A 25,983-nucleotide genomic window follows, 5' to 3' on the forward strand; every position below is an offset into this window, starting at 1 on the left:
TTTTTGGCCCGCTTGCTTCTTGTAATTTCGAAGAACCCCTCGCAGCGGCAGAGGAACTTTTGCATTTCTTTGCCAACAAACACAAGTCAAAGCCAAGAAAAGCAGAAAAGAAACAAAAAATAGACACCCACGAACAAAAAAAAAAAAGGTCAAAGTCAAAGAGACAAGGGTCTCAGACGATGATGAGCTGATGGGTCTGATCTGCCCAATTATTTCCGCCAACAGAAGCACGGGAGTCCATTGCTAGGAACCTTGTACAGTACGTGACTAAGTTTTCCTCATACAACCAAAAACAGCAAAAAGAAAAACCAAATAGTACCCGTTTTGATACTACTGTACCCTGACTGTACCTGAGTGTACCGTATCAGTCGCTCGTAATACTGTAACTCGTTGCCTCAACCTCACCTGTGCTAACCACCAAGCCTCACTCATATCCACCAACCCACCTGGAATCCCGCCCAGCTGCACTGCCCAGCTACCGCCAAGACCCACTTGGCTGGCCTCACCATCCCGGCAGACGACGCCGTTTGCAAGCCCACATGCCGCCTTGCTGTCTACGTAACTTGAACAGGTCTGGCCTGGCACAGTACGGTATTCCAACAAACAGTCCAGCCTGCAGAGGAAAAAAACAACAAAACAATCTGGGCTCGATCGGAAGTACGCGTACCGTGCAGTGCCTAGGCTAGACTGCCACGAAACATACAGGCTCAGCTTGCTCGCTCCCACCCTCGCTGGTTTACCCCCCCTCATATCCCCAGAAGCGTAGGTTTTGGTGTCCCCGCCAGCCGCGAAACCGAGACCTCCGAACCAAGCGCGCAAGCAAGGTAGGTACATACATACATGCTTTTCGTAAACCAGGGAAGCTAGTCAACCGGTCCGGCCTGGTTTCCCAGCGCCAGAGAAAAAGCAGACCGGGGGCCAAGCCGAGAAAAAAAAGTCTCGCCCTCACGACCGTGCCCACGATCATCCACGCACTATACGGCCTGCTCGTCGCTCCTGAAAGAGCTCTACCTACCTCACCTTGTCTCGTGGTGTTGCTCGTTGGATCCCAGTCTGGTCTCCCGATACACCAGACCAAGACAGCCAACGGCCCGCGTCGTCAAGATGGCTTCTAGTAAGTCCTCCAAAGAGAGGCGTCTTTCAGTCATGAGCTTCTTTTCAAATCGTTCCAACCGTCTTTCTGCACCTTCTTTGCCCGCTTCCCCCCTATCCCCCGGCGACCCTTGCAACAGTGAAGACAAGGAGAACAAGGAGCCGTTGCCGCAGCCGTCGCAGCCCCGAGATCACCAGCGCCAGATGCTGCAGGTGCAGCAGGTGCAGCAGGTGCAACAACAGCAGCATCAAACTCAGCAGCAGCACCGGCAGCAGCACCGGCATCAGCATCAGCATCAGCATCAACACCACCAGCACCAGCAGCCGCAGCACCAGCAGCCGCCGCAACAACCACCAAGACCCCGGTTGCGCCCACGGCCCGTGTCGTCCGTGTTCCTTGTCCCGCGGGATGGGGAATTCGACGGCAGCGTCAGTCCTAAGTCGTTTGGTCGCACAGATACGAGCCTGAGCGTACCACAGGGGCGGCCCCGGCTGCAGGAGCTGCAGCAAAAGGATGAATACGATGCGCTGCAGGAGCACATTAGGCGGTCGCACCAGCGTGCCTCTACCCAGCCAGTGCTTGGAGAGACTGCGAGCACGCTGACCGACAGCAGCGGCAGCATCAGCAGCACCACCACCGCCGCCAGTTCCCCCCCGGTGGCGGACAAGCAGCGGAATTTCAAACGCTTGTCCCTAACTGCCTGGCCCCCCAAACAGGCGTCACCTACACTAAAATCCTTCTTCTCGACACGCAAGACTAAATCGCCAGCTACAGAGTTGCCTCCTCCAGATCGAACGGCACCCCCGGTACCCTCCGATCGAGGTCCTCACACCTCTCGACTGTCGATAAGCCGGAAGCCTGTTCCCTCTCACCCCGGTGATGATCGCTCGGTTTCACCTGCCCACCGTAAATCCCAGTCTCACTCGGAAGCACCCGCCGCCGCCGGCCATCTCGACTTTTCTTCGCCAAAGCTCCCGCCTCCCCTTGCCCCGGCTCCGGATGCCGGCAACGCCATCCCACCCCACCAAAATACAGACGCAGAGCGCAAGCATCCCGACGCTCGCATGATGCGCAACTTTAGTCACAAGGCCGCCAAATCGTCAGACCCGCCGCCGCCACCACCACCCAAAGATAACTCTTTGGCCGGCGGTATGACGCAACCGCCGTCTGATTCCCCTCCCGGCTCAGACATTAGTGCACCGCGTCAACGGCAGACCGAATCGGAAGCACGGGGGAAGCAGCAGAAGAGGCTACAACCCCGCCCCCGTCAGGTATCTCCTTCGCCCGAACCGCATCGCGGGAGGAGGAGTGTTTCGGCACATCCGTCTCCAGGGTCCAAGATCGTCAAGGCAAGGACTGAGGGCCCGCAAAGCATACAGGCCTCCGCGCCAGCGACATCCAGGCCTCACTCGGCAAATTCTAGGGCTCAATCGGCACATTCCAGCGAGAGAAAGCCCGCATCTGGGCGCAGTCCTAGTCGCGGAAGGCTCCGAAAAAGCTGGCTTTCCGGTGGTCGTGGTAAGGAGGCCTCCGACAATGGACCTGCAGCCCAAGGTTCGAACAGCGCGGCTTGGATCCTCGGCCCTGAAGGCAAGGCTGAGTATGGGACCAGCTATCTGTCAAATGGTGAAAAGGTGATGAAACTCCTACTCGGTGCCCATCCGAACCGCGTTTTGCTTATTTCTACGATCGTCCCATCTTTTTTTTTTCCCTTTCTCAAACGGCTACTAACGCAAAACGGTATAGGTACCGGAGCTATGGAATGAGTCGGGTGATGTCATGGTGTTCCTGCTCCCCAGGGACAGTGGTGCAGGACCTAGCTTCAGACTTCCTGGTGGAATTTTCACAGACTCGAGCGTGTTCGATGACCTGCTGCGAGCGGAGATGACCTCGTCGCCTGCCGGCAACCGAGACCGGATTAACAGCTTCAGTGGACGGGATAGTCTGACTGCCGAAGATGCTCGGCGCAATGTGCAAACGACGCCCAGTCCGCCCCCCGGTGGCGACGGCACTGGAGTATTGCGACTTTTCCTCACCGAGACGCCAACTTGGCCCAGGCCGGCCCAGGGCCCGCCGCCGCTTGAGCGTCTGATCGACATTCGAAATCTCTTTGCCTTCCTGACAGGCCAACCGCTGGTGGCAACCTTGGAAAACCCCTCGCTCTTCCACGTGCTGATGCGCATCGCAGGTTTGCTTCGCGAGTATGGGTTTTCCAGCCCGGACGGTATGTCCTTTGGCAGGGACGTGGACCTAAGCATGTCGTTTTACACGGATCAGTTTGGGCTTGCAGACGTGAAGCACAGTCCGGAAAAGACGGTTCAGAGCCTCATGATTGGCGAGCAGTTGCGATTCTGGGAGCTCTACAATGAGGCCTTTGTGCACGCTGTCGGCAAGTGGGAGGCCATCACGGAACTTAGATCGCCCATTTTTACTCAGCTCACGCGGACAACCAGGGATCGTCTTGGTAAGTCTTGGCGTTTATTTATTTGACATGACGTTCTCCAAAGGGCCTTCGAGAAAATGCTGACCACGGATTCTGCAGAGCGCTCACACTTCGACCTGGAAAGTCGCAGGCATAACTTCTGCACTCGGCTGGACGACATGGCCTTCCCTGGTATTTTCGCTGGCATTGCCAACTCCACATCGAACCCTGATTTCAGGCACGTTCGGTTCAAGAATTGGAAAAACAGCTTCATCAGCATGCGCAGTTTCGTTCTCAAGTACTACAAGAACCAGTTTGGAAGCTGGCCGCCCAAGGCTCGCAGCAAGAAGAACCCCTTTACCGAGAGTGGCTTGAACCGTCAGGTGCTCAAGACTCTTTACTCGGATCTCTGTGCGCTCTACGACCTCCTGGTTGACCGCGAGCAGATGACGACGCGTATGTTCAACCAGGCAACGCACGATGAGCCTGTCGACCCAGCACATGCCGAGATTGTGGCGCTTCGCAAACTATTGGAGGAATATGTAGGCTTCTTACCTTGTCACGGTTTGCACAAGTCACAGACGAAAGTATCAAACTGACGCAGCCACTTTTCTCCAAATGCAGGACAACTCGTCGCCACCCGTTCTACCACCTATACCATTTGATGTTCCCAAGGTAAGCCATGCAGCGGCAGGGCTCTCCTTCCCTCCTCCTCTTCCGGTATATGAATCTAGGAAGCCGCGACAGAACACTAACTTAACTTGCCATCAAGATGCCGACCATGAAGACAATCTTGGAGACGTACGATCAGCTTTCGGCAAAAGAGCAGGCCGCTGTCGACAGGCGCGTCAAGAGCCACGAGCTTATACTGGTCATGCGGCGATCGTATAACTTCGATACTGACAGCCTGCGCCACTCCTTCCTTGATGCCTTCAAGCAGTACGACTTGGCCGAGGCCAAGGGCAAGAACTCATCCGAGCTCTCGGACTTCAGGTTTGGCTGCTGGATTTTCCTCTACGTCGTCATCCAAGCACTTCCCATGCTTGCAGTGGACGCCCCAGGGGTACGCTTCACTGAGGGTGTAGAGTACTTCCTGTGTATGCCACCCAAGGGTGATCCGCCATGGATGGAGGACGGTGCCAGTGTTCGCAAGGTCAGTTAATATTTGAGCAGCTGATTGGCCAAAGCAAAGAGCTACTAACACTTCCTGGTTCTAGATGTGGTTCAAACTTGTGGACCAGGACAAGCAGGTCGAGTTGTCGGCGGATGCTGTACTGTTCTCGGTCGAGGCGACATACGATCGATCTCACTGCTGGCAGGCCGCCAAGAGGTGGGCCGAGGCTGCAGCGGCCATGGACGATGCCGAAGGGCCGGGCCAAGGATCTTTGGATCAGTCGCAGCAGATGATGCCCCCTCTGATGTCGCCGCTCGAGCCGCCTCGTCCCGGCTTCTCGGGCATGGACGCCGACGGGTCCGGCTCGCCCACCATGGGCACAGGCACGCCCGGGTCAGCGTCTCCGACCGCGAGCGGTATGGGCTCGCCCATGCTCCGACCTCGCCGGCAGTCTCCAGCCGGTGCGTCGACCCGCAACCGCGTGTCGGGCCACTGGCGGTCGAGCATTGCCTTTGGCCTCGAGCCCGTCGACATGGATCCGGCCGCTGGACCCCCAGGCGTAACCGGAAGCCCGTACAGCGGCAGCAATAGGTCGTTGCTCAACCTCAACTCTCCCGCCCCAGCCGCCCCGGGAGAGATGGATTCACCGTCGGCCCCCTTTGCGCAATCGGCTCGTACACACATGGGCCGCAGCTACTCTGCCGGCAACCTGCAGGTCGTGGGCAACAACGGCCCGCCGCCCAGTCATGCCAAGGATCACTCTCGGCATGGCAGCACTGCGGCCGGCGGCGATACGGGCATGTCTTTCGATGACATCCTCAAGGGTATGGAGGATACCAAGATCAAGAAGAAGAAGAGCTGGCTTCCTGGGACGTGAAGAAGTCCCCCATTTTTTCGGAGCCATGAGGCCCTCGCCTCACATTTCATACTCGTCTTTTTTTTTTTTTATGATATCTTGGCGTTGTGCTTTTGGTACCCTCTTTTTGCTGTTTCTGGATTTAATCCCTAGACATTCTGCCGGCGTATTGTATGCGGCCCCTTGAATTATAAGCGTCTTCTCGTCAATTTCCTTGTGCTGCCCACCATGACATATATTTGAGCTACATGAAGACCTGTTACTGTCCTGATTTCTTTCTTTTTTTTTCATTTTTGCTCATTTTACCCCCATATCATGCACATGTCCTGTTGTTGATTTCACAAGGAAAAGCAAACAGCCGCTTCGAAACAAGCGACGACATAAAACCCCGATGAGGGATGGCATTTAGGTGAGTTGTTGAAGATGTACATTTGGCGTGCTTTCTTTCCATTCACCTCGTGCGTTATGGGGCAAGAAAAGCAATTGATAATAGTCAAGTCAAACTAATAGAACATAATTGACATTGAACATTCGAGTTCACAGTCTACATTTACACCGCATATGAAACTGCGGATCAACCCAAACCCACTGTCACCATGATTGGCCGCCCATAATTTTCCCCACAAAATGATGTGTTTATAGTTTGCAATTTGAAGCTGCTTTGGAAATCCTGTCTCTGTACTTTGACCAGGTTTCAGTCCGTCTTGAGAATATTAACCAAAGTCTTCATGTATTCACTCTCTATCAAAAATAAAGTCACATATTTATTTACCATCTTAGCTCCATTTAACAATGGCACCAAAGTCTTGCACCATCACAACAAGGTTGAAAAGCTGTAGGAAAAGCCAAGCAGATAAACATTATAACTATTGCAACACTTGGAAGCAAGAATAATAAAGATATAAGAATTACATGCCCTCCGCCTTAACAGATTTCAAAATGCTGCACCCACTCCCCCCACTTTGGAAGCGCGAATTCAGTCTCGGGCGCCAGGACCTCGGAGCTGACAAGCGATATGTGAAGACTTGGAACGGCACGTCTATCGACGGGTGTTCCATCGGCAAGGACTAGGCGAAATTGCAGCAGCCGCTTCAGGTAGGGCTCTACTTGGTCGACCTCCAAACTCACCAGCTCGTCATCGCCTACTTTTCCCGCCAGGTGCGAAGTCAAAGGGATCGTGCCAGAGACGAGGTTGGTCTTATTTATGCCAGCCCCTGTCGCCATGCCTATATTGTTGGGCGAGGCAAACATGCCAAGCGTTCCTACGAGATTGGGAGCAGATATCCAACTATCTGCCGCGGCCGGTGGGGAGCCATTAAAGACATGGATAAAATAAGTGGTCCCAAGCTCCTGTTTCTCGGCGTGTACATTGATGGTCCAGTCGCGGTAGATGCGGCCCCGATGCAATATTGAGCTCGACAAAGCACCAGTCGCTGCTGCATTGATGAAAGTGTTGCTGGTCTGGGCCTTGAAGTTCATTGATCTATGCAGGGACGATCGGGAATAAGCCAGGCGTGCGGGGCTCGACTGCCCATAGAGTCTATTGATGGTTGAGATGACCCGGATCTGGGCCGCTGTTTCATCCTCTGTCTGCGGCTGGCCAGCGAACCTGGCCCCGGCCGTCTCCTTATAGTTGTATTGGAAAACCTCGGGGTCTCTCACTGTGTCCGAGGTCCAGAAGGTGCCGTTCACGTCGGAGAAAAAAGGGGCCAGCAGAGTCCTGGAAGTCATGATATCCCCCGCCGAGGTTGTGTAAGACGCCATGCTCGCTGGTTGTGGTTCGATCCACACGTCTGGGTGCACGACCTGCCAGAGCGCAAACAGGCGATCGAGGTTGGTGTGATGCAACCAAAAGATTGGGTCGAACGATGAGAAGGGTATGTAGGTCATGTGTCCACCAAGTCCCGCGATGCTGTGTATGGCGTCGTGAACTGACTCGATCGAGTCGTGCCTGCTGTCTCCCTTTGGGAACCATGCCTCATTGCTAAAGGTGGTCCAGTTATCGTAGCTCGACAAGATGGTATATACGCGCTGCTGGAGCATTGCATGGTTTTGATCAAGGGCCAAGCCCACCTTTGTGTTGTTGGACGTTGCCCCTGAGTCTTGGCTGCTTGGTGAGCGAAGAGTTCGGTCCCAGTGATCCCACTACACAGGAAATGATGACATGGTGAGTTTTGACCACTTCTGACAAACACCAGTTCATGACTACGGCCCCATTGAGATACTAAAAGACGTTACAGCTGTCTGTTTCATATAGGGGTACTTACAGGCGCGATGTAAAAGGCAGAAGCGTCGAGGGGTCGGAATTCATATGCGTACAGGGGGTTTGAGATATTTTGTACTCCGTTGGGGCCAGCCACTTCTACCACAGGGCTTCCACTTACTGCCAAAGGCAGCAGGCTCTCGCCCTCTGGAGGCGTGGCTGCCCAATCCCAGTAGGGAATGCGAAAGTTGACAGCAGCGCGCTGGTATTGTTCTCGAGTCGATACATCTTGGTACCAGGACGCAATTTGCTGGATGTGGTTGTAAAGAATTTGCTGCAAAGTCGCCAAATCAGCTTGAGTGTTTCTCTTTCTCTTGATTACATAGACAGAGACCTCTTATTAAAAGAGAAACCTTGTGCCCCTTCTCATATGGTGTGACTGCGGAGCGAACCCCTCTATTTGTGTGGATCGTATCGGAGCTCTCTCGGGGAAGGCATTCGTCAGTATACCGGGGGACAAAAAAGCTTACCTCGTACAGAGCCAAGTATGGGCGATGCCAAGTTGGAAACAGTGTGTTCTCGTGGAGACAATAGCCTGCCAGCTCGTTTCCTGGCGTGGCCTGAACACCGTTCCATTCCACGAACGGCACACCGTGAATGCCTAAGCGCCCATGCGATGTTGATCAGCCTCGAGTTTCTCTCGTTCATCTCGTCATATCGATGTGAAAGGGCATGCTCTGCAGAAGAATCCCCAGAGCTCCGGCACTGCCAGACAACGTACCGGCGATTTGGTAGAACGAAATGGCCTCATCCTGGTCGTCAAACTGCATCAGGCTCAGGCCCAGAATGAATAGTGTCCATTTGTGGCCATCTTCCTGAAACTCTCGGATATCTTGACGCAGTGGCACCGATTTACTGTCGTTGGAACGACGGGCGCCCTTGGCAACAATGCGATTCCGTGGGTTGTTCCCATTCTCGCTGACCTGTCTCCTGATAAGAGGCCCTGTGTCGAACCCATAGTCATATGCTGTTGCGGCAATAACTGATGGGACTAGGCATGCAGCTCCGATGATGGCCAGCAGGAGTGGCGTGGCAGCTGGTGGCATGTTGATTTGATTTAAGCCGTGATCCAGCAGCACTCGTGCGAGCCAAATACAAGCCCGGGATCCGTCTATGAGCCCAAAATGCTCAAGACTAGAACAAATCAGGGGATGAGTCCGATTTGAGTCGGATATTGCTAGTTCCTTGCTCCCTAAGCAAAAAGAAGGGAAAGGCCACTTGGTCTGGAATCAGGGGACAGGGGCGCGGTTAGAAAAACTGTAAGTCGAAAGACATAATAAGGTACTTGAGAGGGACGCAGGGGCAAACAGGACTTTGAGGGCAACCTGAAAAATCGACAGCATCAACAGAGTCTTGTCCGACACTCAACCCTGTCTGTCATCCATCGGCATACACTCGGGAATGCGCAGAAGGCTTGTGACACGTACCAAGTCAAGTTAAGATGGGAGAAATCTGCCCACCTCTGTGCTACTGCGGCAGCAGGTAGGGAAAATAGGCAGGTAGACATCAGTAAAGGCCTTTTCGCCGGTTTTGCGATGAGTGTTACCCAAGGAAGTCACCACTCGGCCCAGACGCCCAGACACGTAGACTAAACATTAAATCGGAAATCAAACATGTCAGGTGTCACTGACAATGCTTCTTTCAGTGTTCCCACAAAAAAAAGGCCTTTGGATAAGAGTCTTCATAAAGTTGGAAATGAGGTGTCTTTGATGTCGCTCGATATCTATTCGGAATGGGAGACATATCACTGGGGTAGATACCGGGTCGGGAGGTGGTGACGTAGGTATCTCAAGCAATATATATTTAGTTTTGCACATCATGGAAGGTATCTCAGGTATGTATGGGGCAAGAGGACTAATGTACCTTCCGCGTACCAACATCAAGTGCATTGCCTTGACCACCCACCCCCCTGGGGTTCATCGAAGAGATCCTAGCCCGGGAAGGTGTAATCTCTCGCCCAAAACCCAAGTCGTCACCAGTCAAGTCCTGTGCGCAGGTATCCTCCAACATCAGTGGGCTCTTCATAATGCCAATCAAAGAAAATCAACACCGGACAAGTGCATGTCGCACGCGGGCGGCGACATGACCAGGCGAGAACTGGATGCTTGCACGAGCAGAAACGGTATGAAAGCCAGTCGGGCGACGGCTAAGCTTTTCCACGATGATTTGTACACCAGGTGGAAGAATTTGAAATCAGGGTAGAGTAAAGATGTCACCAAATGGAGATTGAAAAGATGCGGTTCGGAAGAAGAAGAAAATCAAGTTGTTTGTATTTGATGAACGCCCCTCATATCAAGCCAACAAAACGGCCGAGATTAATGCAAAACACACAAGCACACTGGTCGCCTCGCCCAACCTCATCCCTGGTCCACACACTTAGTGCACAGGCGGAAGCGCGACCATCGAGTTTCCAACACGGAAACCATCCACGCCTGCCCGCTTGATAGGTCCCTTGCGTGGCGCATCTTTGGGGTCAACGCGGTACTTGAGTTTGACACCCATGGCTGCCAGCTCCACGTCCAAGAACTTGAGCGCTCCCGGAACAACCACGACGGTGGTGTTGTCACCCCCGATCCATTGGTTGCCCTGTCCATCCTCCCATATCTCACCTTCGAGCGTCGTGAGATCAACATCCTCGTCAAGACTATCCAGACGCTGCGCACAACTCCTGCACCTGACCGTGTTGACTTTGCGTTTACCGACAAATGGTGACACTGTCGGCTGCACTGAAAGGAATGTGCCACAGGTCCGGCAAATCCACGACCTTGTATAGTCTGAGCAGTTTAGCAGGCGATCCTGCAACAGGAATGCCGTCCCGTGGGCCAAGAGGGCGTCACGCTCCATCTCTCCAACTCTGATACCACCACCTCGTTTTCTTCCCTTGATCGGTTGACCGGTTGTCGGAACCACCGGACCCGTCGTACGTACTTGGAACTTGTCGTTAACCATGTGTCGTAGCCTCTGGTAATATACCACCCCGATGTATATGTCCGCCGCCAATTCCTGACCAGTGATACCGGAATACATTGGCTCGTTACCGTGATAATTGTACCCTGCCTTCATGAGCTGATGGCCAAAGTACTCGGCAGCCGTGTTTTGCTCGTCAAACTTGAAAGGGGTCGAGTCCTGGGCAAGCCCGTGCAAAGCTCCAGACTTTCCCGCAAGCGACTCGACAAACATACCGATCGTCATTCGAGACGGGAAAGCGTGCGGGTTGATGATGACATCTGGCTGCATTCCCGACTCCGAGAAAGGCATATCAATCATGGGCCACTTCTGGGACGCCACACCTTTTTGTCCGTGGCGTGACGAGAACTTGTCACCAATCACAGGAGATCGTGGTATCCTGAACTTGATCGACACCGTCTGCAGCGGCTCTGTGCCATTTTCGTTACCGACAAGGCGAATCTCCTCGACAAAGGCCGTTTCTGAGTCTTTGTACTTCTCATAATGTGTGAGCCCATCGCGGTTGACCAGCTGATCACTGTAATCCGCCGAGACAGTGTGCCAGGCGGCGATGATATCACCTTGCTCAACCTTGCTACCAATGCGTGGCAAGCCGTCCAGATCCAGCTTCTCAAGATCTCGCGCCTTTACGGTTGTGTTGGGGGCAAAGCCAAACATCTTGGTGATATGCTTCGTCGACCGTGTTCTCGAGTCATCCTTGAGCGTGATCTTCTTGGTCTTGTAGATCGTTCCATGTCCGAATCCTCGCTCGTGGGCCGACTTGTTGATGATCATAGCGTCGTCCATGTCGTACCCCGTGTATGAAATAACGGCCACAACAGCATTCATGCCGTTAGGGAAGTTGTCGAACCCATACTCGTTATGAAGCGGGGCTCGGACAATTGGTGTTTGGCCGGTTTGGATGCGGTACATCTTGTTATCTGTTCGACGACTGATGGCTGCTCCCGGAGTTCCCATAGTTTGTTTACCCATTTGACATTGATACATGTTTCTTGGTGACTGGTTGAAGTCTGAGAAGGGTGTCATGTTGGCCAAGATTGACAGCATGTTTGTGGGATCGAACTCGACGTGGGTCGACTCGCCCGAGACGATTTCAGGCTCGGTACAAGCGATGGACATGTAGGGCTGCTCGTGCGTGCCTACAAAATCTTCCTTGTCGAGGGGGAGATATTTCACAGGCCTAACCATCCTAGAGGGCTGAGATGCCATATATATTCCAGGGTAGGAGCCCCCGTTTGATGGAGGCACCAGACCGATCTCCATGTGTACTGGAACGCCATGCGAGCCTTCGACCTTCCAATACCGCAGTGTGTCTGCTATGGTACGAGATTGTTTTGGTGAGCACCATCCGAGAATTTTCCCGTCGAGCATCACAGGTACGCTCTCCTCGGTGTCCGCCGATGAAGTGTCCACCACCCCGAGCTCAGTGGCGAGCCTCGGGATGGCGGAGACATCTACTGCGTCTGTCATAATCTTGCACTTGTGCGCCAGATGATTCAGAAGCCCGCAAGGGGAACCATCAGGCGTGTGCACAGGGCACAAAAAGCCCCAGGATTCTGGCAGAAGCTTGCGGACTGTTGTTGTCTTGAGTTGGGCAAAGAAGCTACCACGATGTACCATGCGGAAGTGACTGATAAAACGCAAGAAGTTCAGCTTCTCCGCAACTACCACAAACCCGGATGTTTGCTGTAGATCCAGGCCCGATGGGCTCTGAAGGTTGCCAGTAGACAAAAAGTATTCCAGGCTGTTTCCAAGGTTTTCGTTTGTTCTTCGGAAGATGTTGGCGGGGAAGTCTTTTTCAAACGCGGCAGAAGTGAACGTGTTGGCGGGTGATCTCCGGAGATAGTCTCGCAGCGCAGCCCTGAGTGACACTGCCACAAACTCCTCCAACCGCTCCTTGAGGATCATGCCGTACAAATAACCCCCTAGCAAAATCTCCTGATTTTGGACCGCATCCGGGTTGTCCACTGCGCATTCGCCAGCGACGAGAGCGTATAGTTTCCTCATCATCACGAGGATCATTCGAAACTTGTCGGCATCTTGTTGTTCAGTCACGTCATGACTGCCTAGGTGCACAAGCACTATCTTCTTGAGGAACTCAGTGCCGACATCGTAGTGAGACATGGAGTCCTGGACGCCGAGAACAACCCTGAACTTTTCGCCCAGGTAAGCCCTGGTCTTTGACTTGCTGTATAGGCCATAGGACTTGTATGTACGCAAGAGAAGCTCGACACGATCCGTCAGGAATGAGTTTCCCACCCCCTTAGACCCGGGCGGGCCGCACAACCCCTCAAAGATTTCACTGTCGTTGGTCTCCACTAGCGCCTTCAAAATCATCATAACGGGGACCAGATACTCGTTCTTCCTCCATGAGAAGCGGAATGTGACATTTCCGTCGTTGAGATAGTGGAGCACGTTGGTTTGAGAGGTTTCGTCGGGGCGGACAGACCGCAATATGATACCGTATGGCGTGTAAGCCGGGCCTCTGTTCTGAAAACTCGGACGGTTGATGGCCAAGGGGAAATTTCGTCGGTTTAGCAAGAGCAACCGGATGATTTTTTCATTGCCGTTCACAATGAAGTAGCCGCCAAGTTCCTCGCTCTCTTCCTTGCGCTGCACAAGCAGGGCGGGCGAGTTGCCTTCAAGATGGCATCTGTTTGACTGTTATAGTGTAAGTATTCAGCATATTGAAGCATGTCGGACCCTGGCAGAACAACTCACCTTGACCATGATGGGCATCTGGCCGATATCACGGACACACTCCTTCAGTTCACCATTGTTGATCTGGTACTCGAACGTTGCAGAGAGTTTGCCCCTGTATGATACATGACGCTCTCGACACTCTGCGGGAAATATCTCTCGTGTCTTGGCGAATTTGTTGGTAGTCGGCACCCAGGACTTTTGCAAACTGACTTCCTTGATCCGTACTGAAAGCCTATTCCTTTGCGACAATGGCATGCTGGCATCGCCATCCAAGAAGTGTTTGGTCCCGATATCCCTGATGGCATGGTCTATGAGGCCCGGCTTACCATCGTCCCTGAAAAGCGCATTGAAGGACTCAATGTGAGGATTGACAGCAATCTGCAGAGCGGGGTATGCCGAATGATCGGTCGGAGGATTCCGGAAGAGGTTTTCACGGCGAAGGGTGTTGTATTCGTGATCCCACTGGGTGCTGGTGGCGGCGGGAGCCATGGTTTCGAGCTGTGCGCCGCGACTGGCGGCAAGCTGGGAGGGCAACTGAGCCCAAGTCTAGGTTGATTATTCTGATCCGATCAGGCAGTGCCAGCCATTAACTCAGAGACCGCAGTTGTGCTAGTACTACCCCTCCCAGTCGGGGTTATGATAAAAATTTCTTTTTTGCTTAGACAAGCCCAGATGCCTCCTGCCTCGTCGCGTTCGTTGAACCAGTTCGAGCAAACATTACCGCGGGGACGGCACGATGGCGCCAGGGGAAGAAAAAAAAAAGTTCGATAAGGAACAATTGACTGAATCGATAAGAGCTGCGATAAGCGTAATTTTCATGGCGCTGAGCCACGTGATCACACCCATTGTTTATCCATGTCAAACTTTGATGCGGGGCGCGAAGGCAAGGTAAAACACAGCCAGCCGTCCAAGAAGCCGGCCACATGGCTGGAATATATATCTTCTTAGGATTATCTACGATCTCATTACCCAAGTACCATTTATTTGACGCTAGTTGGGGCCATATATTGCACGTCGAAGCCATAGAGGTTTGAGGCTGTCACTTTAGACAGGACGAAGCAAAACCTCCAGAGACTGACAGACCTAAAGGGTGGCATTGGCCAGTCACCATGGAGTTTCTCCACTACCTAAACATTTGCATGTTCCTCCTAGCTGCGTAAATACTTCCAGGCTAAACTATTTCAGGTGCTAAACACCCCCTTGCTCATTCCTCTGCATCGGCGGCAAATGTGATAGCGGAATTACCTAACTTGATCTTTGGAAGAACATGAGTCTACAGTGTGTACCCATGACCATCCTTGCCGCCGCCGCATTAGATTTACGGCGAACAAGCACGCTGGCGGGAAGGCCTCACTTCAGGCCTCGTTTCGCAACATCGAGGGCCACCCTTTTGCAGGCCAACGTCGAGTGTTTGTTGAACAAAGCACAACCAGTCATTTGAGCAGGTTAGTAGGGTTGTATGCGTATGTAGCTTTTTTGGACAAAGATATGAACAAGTACGCTCCAGACGAACTTCACGCATGGGTCATCCTCATGCCTCGAGACCCGCTCCCTTCATGCATCATCGGCAGATCAACTCACGACTCAACCTGGTATATGGGACAGATAGGTATAGGGAAAGACAACTCTGCGCTCGATCGATCCATGGCCTGCGTATTGCGTACTAATTTTACAGTTGCACCATGTCACCTAGGAATCAGGGTCATTGAAACTAAGTGGACATGTGCGTGGACCCAAGCGCCAGCAAGACGGTCATTTGGGTGATGGTATTACGTAGAAAGGGCGGTTACTTTGGGCACTCATTACTGCAATGCATCCAGTCACTCACTATTGACTACCTGATCACTACTGGTTGCGTCGTAGATGCTTGAATGACTACACTGGAACAGTCGCGTAAAATAGAAGATGCACACTGGCGAGTACTCCTCCAGACGCAACATCGATTTGGCCCAGACCACACAACAAGACTGAAGGCCGTGGCAGGCTAACTTATTTTATTGTCAAGGCTGCTTGCTGTACGTTTACGGTCTGTGATGGGACAAGTCGAGTGGACTCTGCACAGAATTAGGTCAGGTCACGCCGTATTTCACAGTCTAAACACTGCGGTAGGCGCCTCGGAGCTAGGCTTGCTAGGAGAAGTGCCCTGGTAAGTATAGTATCGGCGGTTTTTAATCCCTCCCCCAAAATTGATAGATAGCTCGAGCACATGCAGCGCGGTTGCCTTCTTCAACTGTACGTCAATCTCTTGACTGTCCTATCCAAGGTGCGGTACACAGTGTAGGCTGCTTTGCATTTTGGTAAGGTACCTGCTTCGTAGGTTGTCCTGCATGCCTTGGTTTTTCGAGGTTCTACCCTGCTGGGTTGGCTGGATGATAGCCTAGCCCGATGGTGCAATTGTCCTTTTTTTTTTTTTTTTTTTTTTTTTTTTTTTTTCCTGTACATTTTGCTGCCGGCCGCCACGGCACCCAACCACGCATTGGCCGCAGGCTGTTTGTCCGCCATCATCCTCCCGATCCATAACATGACCCGTCTGAACACCGTTCAACCTGTCAAGATTGCAACGGGCCATCATTTCGAGACTGACCCGCCTTACCACTCGCTTATTGGCCGCCTTGTCGTCGACCTGACTTCTTGGGTAGACTTCAACCCCGCGGCCTCTGTTCGTCATTCCTTTTTGTTTCTTGTTTCTGTCGCCCTCGTTGGTTCCCTCCGGAAGAAGGACGTCAAACATTCCCCATCACGTCGCATCGGAGCGAGGCCATTCCTCTAGTCTAGAGGAGCCTCCTTTGTTTGAGTGGTGGCCGCCCCCAACAGCAGCCTTGGGGTTCAAGAGCGATAAACCAACAATTACTTAAACTTGGGGGTCGTGTCGTTACTTCAATATTGCATCGCAATCTTACTTGTGCATTTGTGACTCGGCGCCGCTGCCGCGTTTACTGTACACCGCAGTACCCACCTTTTGCAATCCCATACTACTGCCGCCTAACTGCCTTCCGCTACGTCAACCACCTACCTACTTTAAGGCAGCCTTGAAAAGCTGTTCAGCCTCTCTCGCTCCGTCTATGTCCAAACAGCCGCCGTCTATTTTCCTGCATTCTGTTTCTCTATCAACAGCACATGCCAAGGGCGAGGAGCTTCGGCGTGTGCCGCGTGCAGCATTGTCACATTCGATCCCTGCCCACCATACTTGTTCTTTGAGTCCGGCGACCCATTTAATCCTAGCTCCAGATCTGCATTATCGAAAGCTTTGGCACTTCACTGCGACCCTTTTTTTTTAATAGTTTTTTTTATCAAAGCCACCTTGTACCCCCAAGACAGAAAGACATTCAAACAGACAGGGTGTCGTACGTCACCGTTGCATGTTCCGACTGTTTGTCCGTTTTCTACCAACAGTGTGTCCACTCAGCAAACCTGCCGCAGCAGCACCAAGGCCAAATAAAAAGAACACCGAATATTCCGAAAAGGAGTACTTTTCTCTGGAGTTTATACGACTTGTGCAAGTCTTTCTGCGCAACACGTTCCCAGAGTGCGACCCCACCGACAAATCGCGAGCCCGCCTTTGCTCAGCTTAGCAAGCAGACCGCATTCCTGTCCGGGTCAGGTGCTTGTGCCAGCCGAGGCTCCGCAGACCCGCACAGCGTCGTTTGTGTTCAAGCTGTTTGTGTGTGTCTAAGTCCCGCCCCGTGTCCGGCATCACTGCTTTCGCTTCTCGTCTCCACCCGTGTTCGAGCCGGCCACCGCTTCTTTTCTGCAGCGGCGGAGTACTCTTCTTCGTTCCTAGGCCGCACCCTGCGCTGCATCCTTCGTCCCGGCCGTCGGTCGGCTTTCTGCAACACGCTGGAACAAGCCTCATCCCCGGAGTTCAAGTGAGAATAGACACCCCCACCAATACAGTGGGGCCATATCACCATGGCTGCCATCATCAAAGGCCTTTACGACTGGTTGCTCAGAACTTTTTGGTACGCCTTCATCATATTTCCTGAATTTTCATACGCTTCCGATAAGGCGGAATTGCGGCGAATAGAAAGACTCGCAAGCTTTACCGCTGCATGATGTCGGTGACATACTGATTATGCTTGCCACCATAGGGCAACCGAGATGGACGTGACCATGATTGGACTACAAAATGCCGGCAAGACATCTTTGCTGCGAGTTCTTTCGGTAAGTCTTTTTCGATTTCTCTCAAGTCAAACGAGGGGGGGAAAGAAAAAAAAAAGAAAGAAAAATAAGCAAGGCGAGAACAAGAAGCATGAAAAAGGCAAGGAAAAAAGGCCGGGATGCTAACTCAATGGCTTACCACGTAAACCTGCACACAGGGTGGCGAGTTTACCATAGAGTAAGTGTGCTTCTGCCTCGTGAACCCATGCGGCCACGCCACTGACCTTTACTTAGCACGATCCCCACTGTTGGCTTCAACATGAAGAAGGTTCAACGGGGCCATGTCACAATGAAATGCTGGGATATGGGAGGACAGGAACGGTTCCGTGGCATGTGGGAAAGATATTGCCGCGGCGTGACAGCGATTCTTTTTATTGTGGATGTGGCCGACTTTGACCAGATACCAACGGCCAAGCAACACTTGCATTCATTGATGGCCTGCGAGTCTCTTATGGGTATACCGCTTCTGGTACTCGGTAACAAATCCGACCTACCGGACAAGTTATCGGTCGACGAGCTGATTGATGCCATGGACCTGAAAAGCATAAACACGCGCGAGGTGTCTTGCTATGGAATCAGCGCCAAAGAGGAAACGAACCTGGATGCGGTTATCCAATGGTTGATGAAGTACTCTAGCAAATGAAGTCGTCCCCCCTTTTGTTTTCACCAATTTTTTTTTCTGGGGGATGTATGTGTGTGCGATCCTCTTGTTCTTGTCGGCTTGATAACAGAACGACGATTTTAGCGATGGAATACTTGCTATATCTTTTTGTGCTTGCTTCATGGTTGGGCGTTTGCATATGGGAATGCGAGCATATTGCAAAGCCGGGTATTGCGCATTTTTTATATATATAAATATTTTTCAAGTACTTTTGTTTCACCTGCTAGTGAAGGTTCCAGTTGGCGACAGAAATGATGAGCTTTTGAAAGAGACTTAAAAAAAAAAAATAGCCTTCGATATATCGGCTAGTGGCCACGGTCCGGATCAAGGATGTATCAATTGCGACCTGAAGCACCAAGGTAAATGCTGCCTAGATGGATTCGCAATTTCTTTATGTATTTATTGTTTGTGAAGACTGGTATCGAATTTGTCATCTCTTTTCTGCTCTAGGTCCTGACAAAAATGCGACTGAACAATGCACAGGATTTTGGGTTGGTGTTATAAAGAATTTCTGGATAACAATTCCCCATACTTATATAGCATATCAAGTTGCCCAGCGTCATTTTGCCAACTCATCAGTGCATACTGGGATCCTCCCGTCCTGCAGCGAGCCCAGAGAAGCTCCGTGATTGGTGCCGTGCGGAGGGGTACGGCAGCACCGCAAACGCCAGCAAGTACTTATTTATTTACAGTAGTACCTAGATTTGTCTCTCGGTAGTCAGACCTGCCTGTGTTTGGTGCTGACTGGCAGGCAGTTGGCATGGACCCAGTCGAACCCAATCGAAAACAAAATTGGCAGACCCTGGCTTTGCCACGACCCTCCATGGCACGGTGATATGGAGCGGAGAGCGGAGTCGCAAGGGAGATCGCCGAAACAACAGCCACTCCGTTTTACTGGACTGGCAGTCAAGCAGAAGCCATGTGGCAGAGCAATTTTGGCGCTGCGGTAACATGTACTGTAGGTTTGCTGCCAATTACGTGATAGATACAAGTAGGTTTGGATCAAGTCGCAGACTAAACCCCGTGGGGTTCATTCTGCGAATTGCAAGACATCAATCGCCCAGGAGTCATCCAACAAGTTTTACGAAAGGTATACGCGCGTCGTGCTTCAAGTGGTGTACGCGGAATGTGGGCTACAAAAGTCAAGAGCAGTTGGTTGGTTCCATCAGCAAAGACTGTGCTATCGTCAATTGAAAAGGTGCAATTCGAATTCGAACATCGTATCGAAGTACTGTACTGCAAAGTTGCGTGGCATGGGGATAGTGACGGAGGGGATCGACCATGCAGGCATCATTCCAAATTCCGAGTGGAGCAGCCAACTCAAATGCCATTGTGGCTGAGCTGAGCGAATGGCATCACAAAAGATGCCATTCCGCAGCCTGGTCGCAGCGGAAGGGTGATGTGCCCACGTCCGACCTCCTCAAATTGATTGTCAGAAGGATTCCCGGACGCCCAACCAAGTCAGCTCAATTCAGTACCTTTATTGCGAAAGGGAGAATATGATTCTGCTAAGACAAATGGCCAAGTAGATGCGGATCTATGTAGGCTAAAATACGAGCTTTATATGTATACAATGTACTGCACGGTGTGCCTATGCATTTTTTGAGGTATCCATGCAGCATGGATTGCACGTCATGCATGCAGCTGTTTGCTTTTTTATATTTCATGCCGGATCTTCTCACCTCACTCGGTCTACGTACTGTACATATTTGGCCACCAAGGGATACCCGATTGGAACCTACTTGCTACTAAACCAAGTGCGAAAAAAGTTGCGCCTGACCTTCCAAGTAGACAAATAACAAGCACTGACATGGAATCCGATGGAAATGGCGACAAGCAGGAAGGCTGCCTCTGACTTTGGTGGTGGGTGGCGCAGTTTGAGCAAAAAGGCAAAAAATGTACTTTGTAATTCAAGGACAGTCATGTTTCTCCGCCTGATGATGCGCCAAGCCTGCATCTGACTGGCTCATTCCAAATCACTGAACATGACCAAGACCCTTGGCAGTCCACTGCTTGCGACGCTTCTCTAATAAACGCCAGCGGTGTCCCAGCTTAATGGATGACACCCACGCCTGTAACCCATCTTTTTCTTCGCTGAACCATTACGACAATCGCGGGCTTTTTTTCTTTTTCGTTTGATCGGACCCAAGCCATCAATTCATCCAACGGACTTTTTTTCTTTGTTTTTACTTTCTTCTCTTTGACGACTTTCACCGAATTACTCCCGACACAGACTAGTGCTACTTCTCTAGAAAGCAAGCATATTGGTTGTTCTCGACCCAAACGCCGAAAATAGAATCGGGATATCCGCAATCCGCGTTTCGCATTTTCAAGTACGACAAACCATCACCGAAAGCACGAGTCGACTCTATCAAAACCACCGCGCTCATCTCTAGAAGTACCGCCGTCTTCTTCAACTAAAAACACCGCCTCACTGCATTCATCGGCGAACAAACGAAGAGTCTCTGGCATGTCTGTCATCACACAGGCATCGGCCATGTTGGCCAAGAGAGCTGATGGATGGTAAGTGCTTCCTTGTCCTTCGCGGCAAACCATCGGCGTTTTTAGGTGAAATGGGCCCCCGACTAACCTCGCAATTTATGAAAATCATAGTCCCGATGGATATTACCGGTCTGGAAACTATTGTTATCGTGGATCTGGATGGTACTGGTGGGGAAGAGTATGGTTTTCCTTCTTTTCCTCAATTGCAATGTCTTATGTGTATTCTGCCCAACCCTGAATGACTGGATGCTAACATGGCTTATTCTGCAGTGGGTGCTGACCGCGCTTGTCCTGATCGGAATCATCGTCATCATCATGCTCATCGCACGTACGAGCGCCCGCCGACGGAGGGCACGCGGCATGACGCCAATCTACGGCACTGGATGGGTTGGTCCGAAGCCGACGGCGTACCAGAACAACCCGAACACCTACTACCCGCCTCCGCCTCAATACAGCGCCAACCCCCAGCAGCCGCAGTACACTGGCACGACGTTCAACCCCAACGACGGCTACTACGGCGGCCAACAGTCCGGCGTTCAGCCTCCGGCCAACACATACGCTCCCCCGCAACATAACGCTACGCCTGCTGCCGGTGGCGATAACTACGCCCCTCCTCCTGGCCCTCCCCCGGGAAAGTAATTGCATAAAAAGGACGTTGAATTCGAGGATATATGATGCATTGCGATGATAAGACGGGGTTGCTAGTGCTGTCAAGAAGCTTCCTATACGATCACAAGTTGGAGGGAGATGCTAGACTGGATTTTTCACATGGTCTGAATTCTTTATCGATTCAGTCTTAATGCTACTAAGATAGTAATTACGCGAATTACCCACTTTAACGACAACTTGGGTTCACAAGCGCACTGAGTCTGTTTTCATGTTTGTGTGTGCTTTGATTTTGCTCGTCTAACAAGGAAAGCGAAGACGGAGACTTGCTGAATTTGAGACCGAATGGCCTAGATGGGTGGAATTATGGAGTGGAAAGATGCATAGTATCTGCTGTTGCGACAGTCAACCTTAACTTCGTCTAAGAAATCCGCCATGTTTCTCTGAGTGCTTCAGGATAGCGGCCGAAGTATCCAATTGGCAAAGAGCCCATGCATCAGGATGTATACAGTTATATGTAGACAATGACTGCATGGGCCGGGGTAGTCGAGACTTGGACGGTTTACCTTTTACAGTGATTACAAAAGTGGAAGGTTTCAACATGGCTGGTTAGATAGGTATTATATACATACATAATACAGTTGCAGTACCTTGCATGTGTCTCCACTCTGCCTCCATATCCAGAGGAGCATACTGTGAAGTGCCAATGGATTTCGATGCCACACCCTCCACTAAAACTGCCTATTTAGAGTCTACTATAATTGATCATGTCCTTTTCCATTGCACTCATTTGTTTATGGCTCTTGTTTTTTCTTTTTTTTTTTCTTTTTTTTCTTTTTTTTCTTTTTTTTTTTTTTTTTCTTTTTTTTTTTTTTTTTTTTTTTTTTTTTTTTTTTTTTTCTTTTTTTTTTTTTTTTTCTTTTTTTTTTTTTTTTTTTTTTTTTTTTTTTTTTTTTTTTTTTTTTTTTTTTTTTTTTTTTTTTTCGGGCGCTCATGGCTTTCAGCCCCATCCTCGCAGCTGAAGCACATACGACATTACTGCACCCTCTAGTCTAGTGCTAATTGTTCGCACTGACCATCTAGAAAACGTAAACACTTAATGTAGGGCGACAGACCAGGCGCAGGGCAAGCCAACATGCATTTCAGTTACCAGGGTTACTGCATTGTACACTCTGCCGAATTCACAAACTACGTCCTTGCCCAACGAAATGTATGTGCACATATCATGTTCATCCTTAGTTGAAACGGTGTGAAGATCAGGGGTAAGGTACACGGATAGCATCAATAGGTATCTTAATCTACCGCAAGTAAGCAGGATATGCAAGTATTACCATGCTTCATAGTAACTATAATACATAAAATACCACCATTAAAAAAGAGCTCGCTCCAATAATTACTTGCCGAAGGCGGAGTGCTGTAGACATGCAGGCAATGTGCGGGTGATAACGATGTACCCAAACCCACATAGAAAGCGGAGTTGATCTTTTGAATTTGAATGCATCTTTATTTCCAGCCGTGGATCCCAAACCAACCTTTTGAGGATGGCCGCCCCCAACCTCCAAGCCCCCTGAATAACCCAGCTGTTCCCTCCTGCTAAGAGGGATTGCTATGGTACCATAGTACGAAGCCCATTACAAAAAGTCAGCCAAGGTTTGGCTGGGCGGGCTGCTACCGAACTCAGCCTTCGAGCATTGAACCTTTGCTCGTCGATATTCACCTCAGCTTCTCGGTTGCGACAGCCGAACTGATCTAAAACTCCAGGGAAAGCCTGCGAATCCTCGACGGGAACCACAGACATCAGACTAAGAATCTGACATCTTTAGCTTCTGCAGCCGTTAATTGATCCTATCGTAACGGCCTAGGTTTACGAACTTCGCACATGTATGGTCAGCGCTCAATACTTTGCCGTCTGCGACCGTTGCACAGCCCTCGAAGAGTTTCAGCAAGGGGATTTCTATTGGCGGCCAAGGCGCCAAAGCTTTCCACTAACAACGGATAACCCTGTCCTGTGCCTTACATAGTGCCGTGGATCCACATCCCAGCATTAGAATACTCCACTTTGGGGGGCCCGACTTGTCAATTCGCTGTGTCCCCAGATTTTCTGATGTACCTAATTACTTCGCACCTTAGTAATTATTGTGTCCCAGTCCCTTGGGGCGGTTGGCTCTTCTCACTCAAGCGCATTCATTCTCCTTCAACCTCCCTCTTTCGTGAAAGCGGCTGCCGACGACAAAGTTTTGTTGTTTTTCTATTTTTTCTTTTCTTTGCTTTTTGCCTTGAAAAGCGTGTTGACGCCTGCGACGATCTTTTTTTATTTTATTTTTATTTTTTAACACTGATTGGCCGTCGGTCGCAACTCTCAATCCGCTCCTTTTGCACCATCTCATTTCTTACATGTTCTCCTTTGCTTCCAGTGTTCACCAGTGACTCTTGTCGGCCCGCGGTTCCTGCACAATCTCGACCCTGTTGCTCACATCCAGCAGTCGCCTCACCACCATCGGATTATAGCAGACAATATCAGACCAGCAATATACAGAGAAAATCAGACAAAACAACAAACTGCAGTGTATTTTCGGCTGTCGGCGCGGATATTTGGACTACTGTGATTGATTTCATCGGCGATATTACAACTTCTTTCTACGATCATTGTCGATACACAATGCTTGTTTTGTAGCAGCCCTAATCCGAGGTCGCTAAGAATTTGCACGTTCATTCCGTCTACGCCTCACGACTATTTGCGCTCTTCACGAACCGGAAAACAACCGCGCATGAAATTGGTGCCATTTCTACTACCTACTGCACGCTTGTTGTCTGGGGCCGCATACCCGTGTGGCTGAACAGACAATCGAGATCTTGGTCTTGATCAGAAATCAGGGGCATTCTAGAATTGGACCCTGGACCCACAGAATAGGAACAATGCCGTCAATCGACGTCGCCATGGCGAGGAGCCTGAGGGGAGGAGCCATGGGTTTAGTGGCCGCTTCGCTGCGGCCAGTGTTGGAACGCAGAGGTATCACAGATTCGGCCAACGATATTAAAAACAGTTTCAGCAGCTGGGACAACTGTATGGCGGCCACATACTGCAAGTGAGTAATAGCATTCTAGAGAATGTTGGGTAGGTCTAGAAGTTTGCTAACATGCCGAATTTCTTGTCCCCGACAGATGGCCAGTTATCGCCGTGATCGTTGTTGTCGGATTGATCATATTCTCGGTGGTAGTATGTCTGGTCCGTTGTCTGTGTCTGGCCAAGTCTTGCTGCTGCGCCTGTTTCTCTTGCCTCAAATGCTGTGGAAATTGCTGTGGCTGCTGTGACCCGCCCAAAGGAGCACCGCACAAGCACCTGGATGACCCTTACCACAACGCCCCTCCTACGCAACCTTACCGCGCGCAGGCCCCGATGACAGCAGGGCCAACTGCACCCGCATCCGCACCCACTGCCTTTGCTGCACACCAACCTCCCAAGTATGCAGAGTTCGATGTCAGCAAAAAGAGCTCAGGAAACGATGATGCACTGCCGGCCATGCCAACTTGGGAAGAATCTGCCACTACGAAGGTCATGGTGGAGGAAACTGTTGAGCTGGAAACAATCAAGAAGCCTGCGGCCTCGACCACTAGTCTGCACCAGCAAAGCGCTCCTTTGATGGGTGCTCCGACGGTTGGCCCGGCGAGTCCGATGTCTCCCACCTATCGTGGTAGTCCCTACGGCGGCTACGATGCCGGTGCTCATGATCCGTACAATCGCAACGGCCCTGGCTATGGTCCATATGGACAGGGATCGGTACCATCTCTTGACCAGGGATATGGAGCGGCTGGCACGATGGCACAGGGCCAAGGGAGGAGAACCCCCGGCAGCATGAACCGCGGACCCAGCCCGTATGGTTCCCGTCCCGGCCCTGGCGTGGGAGGTAATTACGACGGCTACAACGACCAGGGATATGCTGCAGGTAACTCCCAAAATCCGCCTTATGGCCGTGATTTAGCCAGAAGACCCTCCGCCCCAGCTCATCAAGGGGGGTATGGTTACGATGACATGCCCGGGAGGACGCCTTCCGCCCCTCCCATGGCAAACTATGGCTACAACGATGGGCCTAGAAACTCTGCGGCACCGCAAGGAGGATACGGCTACAATGGTGGATCCAGGAGATCGCCAGCACCGGAAGGAGATTATGCCTACAACGATGGTTACGACAGCCGCCCTCCACAGCGTGATCAATACTCGCCCCTCGGCTCCCAAAATCCTCCTCCTCAGCGCTCGTACACGAGCCCTATGCCCACAGGCCCATCCGTGCCTATCCAGAACAACAGCAGCTATGACCTGAACTCGGCAAGCAATAGGTCGCATCAGGACCAGGGCTATGATGATGGTTATGGTCACCCCCAGCCACAATCTCAACAGAACACGGGTGGTTATAGGGGAAATAACCGCTCACCTCAGCCTCTAGTACGATCAAACACAGGCGACACCGCCTACCCGGGCTTCAAGGCTTACCAACCGAACGCCCAGAACGATTACAGGTAGAACACCTTCGCAAGGCCAGTGGCCCACATAGCTTCCTGCCCACATAATGATCAAGTATGATACCCCATAACTTGCTCTCGTGAAACATCCTAATAAATTTTCTTGTACATTTCTCTCGT

General features: G+C 51.4%; 7 protein-coding genes across 7 annotated transcripts; 4 read left to right on the top strand and 3 right to left on the bottom strand.

Moving 5' to 3' along the window:
* Positions 1–1,104: 1,104 nt before the first annotated feature.
* On the top strand, positions 1,105–5,506 carry PpBr36_01089 (uncharacterized protein; the record flags this gene model as incomplete). Its single annotated transcript, XM_029888278.1, has 6 exons — positions 1,105–2,727; positions 2,840–3,557; positions 3,636–4,057; positions 4,140–4,190; positions 4,288–4,668; positions 4,733–5,506. The coding sequence occupies 6 exons, from the start codon at positions 1,105–1,107 to the stop codon at positions 5,504–5,506; spliced, it is 3,969 nt and encodes a 1,322-aa protein (XP_029752052.1).
* A 903-nt stretch (positions 5,507–6,409) lies between these two features.
* On the bottom strand, positions 6,410–8,794 carry PpBr36_01090 (uncharacterized protein; the record flags this gene model as incomplete). Its single annotated transcript, XM_029888279.1, has 4 exons — positions 6,410–7,630; positions 7,753–8,022; positions 8,219–8,349; positions 8,470–8,794. The coding sequence occupies 4 exons, from the start codon at positions 8,792–8,794 to the stop codon at positions 6,410–6,412; spliced, it is 1,947 nt and encodes a 648-aa protein (XP_029750945.1).
* Positions 8,795–10,124: 1,330 nt separating this feature from the next.
* On the bottom strand, positions 10,125–13,907 carry PpBr36_01091 (uncharacterized protein; the record flags this gene model as incomplete). The annotated part of the gene is made up of 2 exons (XM_029888280.1): positions 10,125–13,376; positions 13,437–13,907. 2 exons carry the CDS (start codon positions 13,905–13,907, stop codon positions 10,125–10,127), a joined length of 3,723 nt encoding a protein of 1,240 aa, XP_029750946.1.
* Positions 13,908–15,644: 1,737 nt separating this feature from the next.
* Positions 15,645–16,149, bottom strand: PpBr36_01092 (uncharacterized protein; the record flags this gene model as incomplete). The annotated part of the gene is made up of 2 exons (XM_029888281.1): positions 15,645–15,712; positions 15,849–16,149. 2 exons carry the CDS (start codon positions 16,147–16,149, stop codon positions 15,645–15,647), a joined length of 369 nt encoding a protein of 122 aa, XP_029750943.1.
* A 1,178-nt stretch (positions 16,150–17,327) lies between these two features.
* PpBr36_01093 (uncharacterized protein) lies at positions 17,328–18,219 on the top strand (the record flags this gene model as incomplete). Its single annotated transcript, XM_029888282.1, has 4 exons — positions 17,328–17,377; positions 17,507–17,579; positions 17,735–17,754; positions 17,811–18,219. 4 exons carry the CDS (start codon positions 17,328–17,330, stop codon positions 18,217–18,219), a joined length of 552 nt encoding a protein of 183 aa, XP_029750944.1.
* Positions 18,220–20,707: 2,488 nt separating this feature from the next.
* On the top strand, positions 20,708–21,378 carry PpBr36_01094 (uncharacterized protein; the record flags this gene model as incomplete). Its single annotated transcript, XM_029888283.1, has 3 exons — positions 20,708–20,760; positions 20,851–20,917; positions 21,010–21,378. 3 exons carry the CDS (start codon positions 20,708–20,710, stop codon positions 21,376–21,378), a joined length of 489 nt encoding a protein of 162 aa, XP_029750941.1.
* Positions 21,379–24,261: 2,883 nt separating this feature from the next.
* PpBr36_01095 (uncharacterized protein) lies at positions 24,262–25,864 on the top strand (the record flags this gene model as incomplete). The annotated part of the gene is made up of 2 exons (XM_029888284.1): positions 24,262–24,431; positions 24,508–25,864. 2 exons carry the CDS (start codon positions 24,262–24,264, stop codon positions 25,862–25,864), a joined length of 1,527 nt encoding a protein of 508 aa, XP_029750942.1.
* Between the last annotated feature and the right edge of the window lie 119 nt (positions 25,865–25,983).

This window comes from Pyricularia pennisetigena, chromosome 2, assembly GCF_004337985.1.
Source record: "Pyricularia pennisetigena strain Br36 chromosome 2, whole genome shotgun sequence".
Lineage (NCBI taxonomy): Eukaryota > Fungi > Ascomycota > Sordariomycetes > Magnaporthales > Pyriculariaceae > Pyricularia > Pyricularia pennisetigena.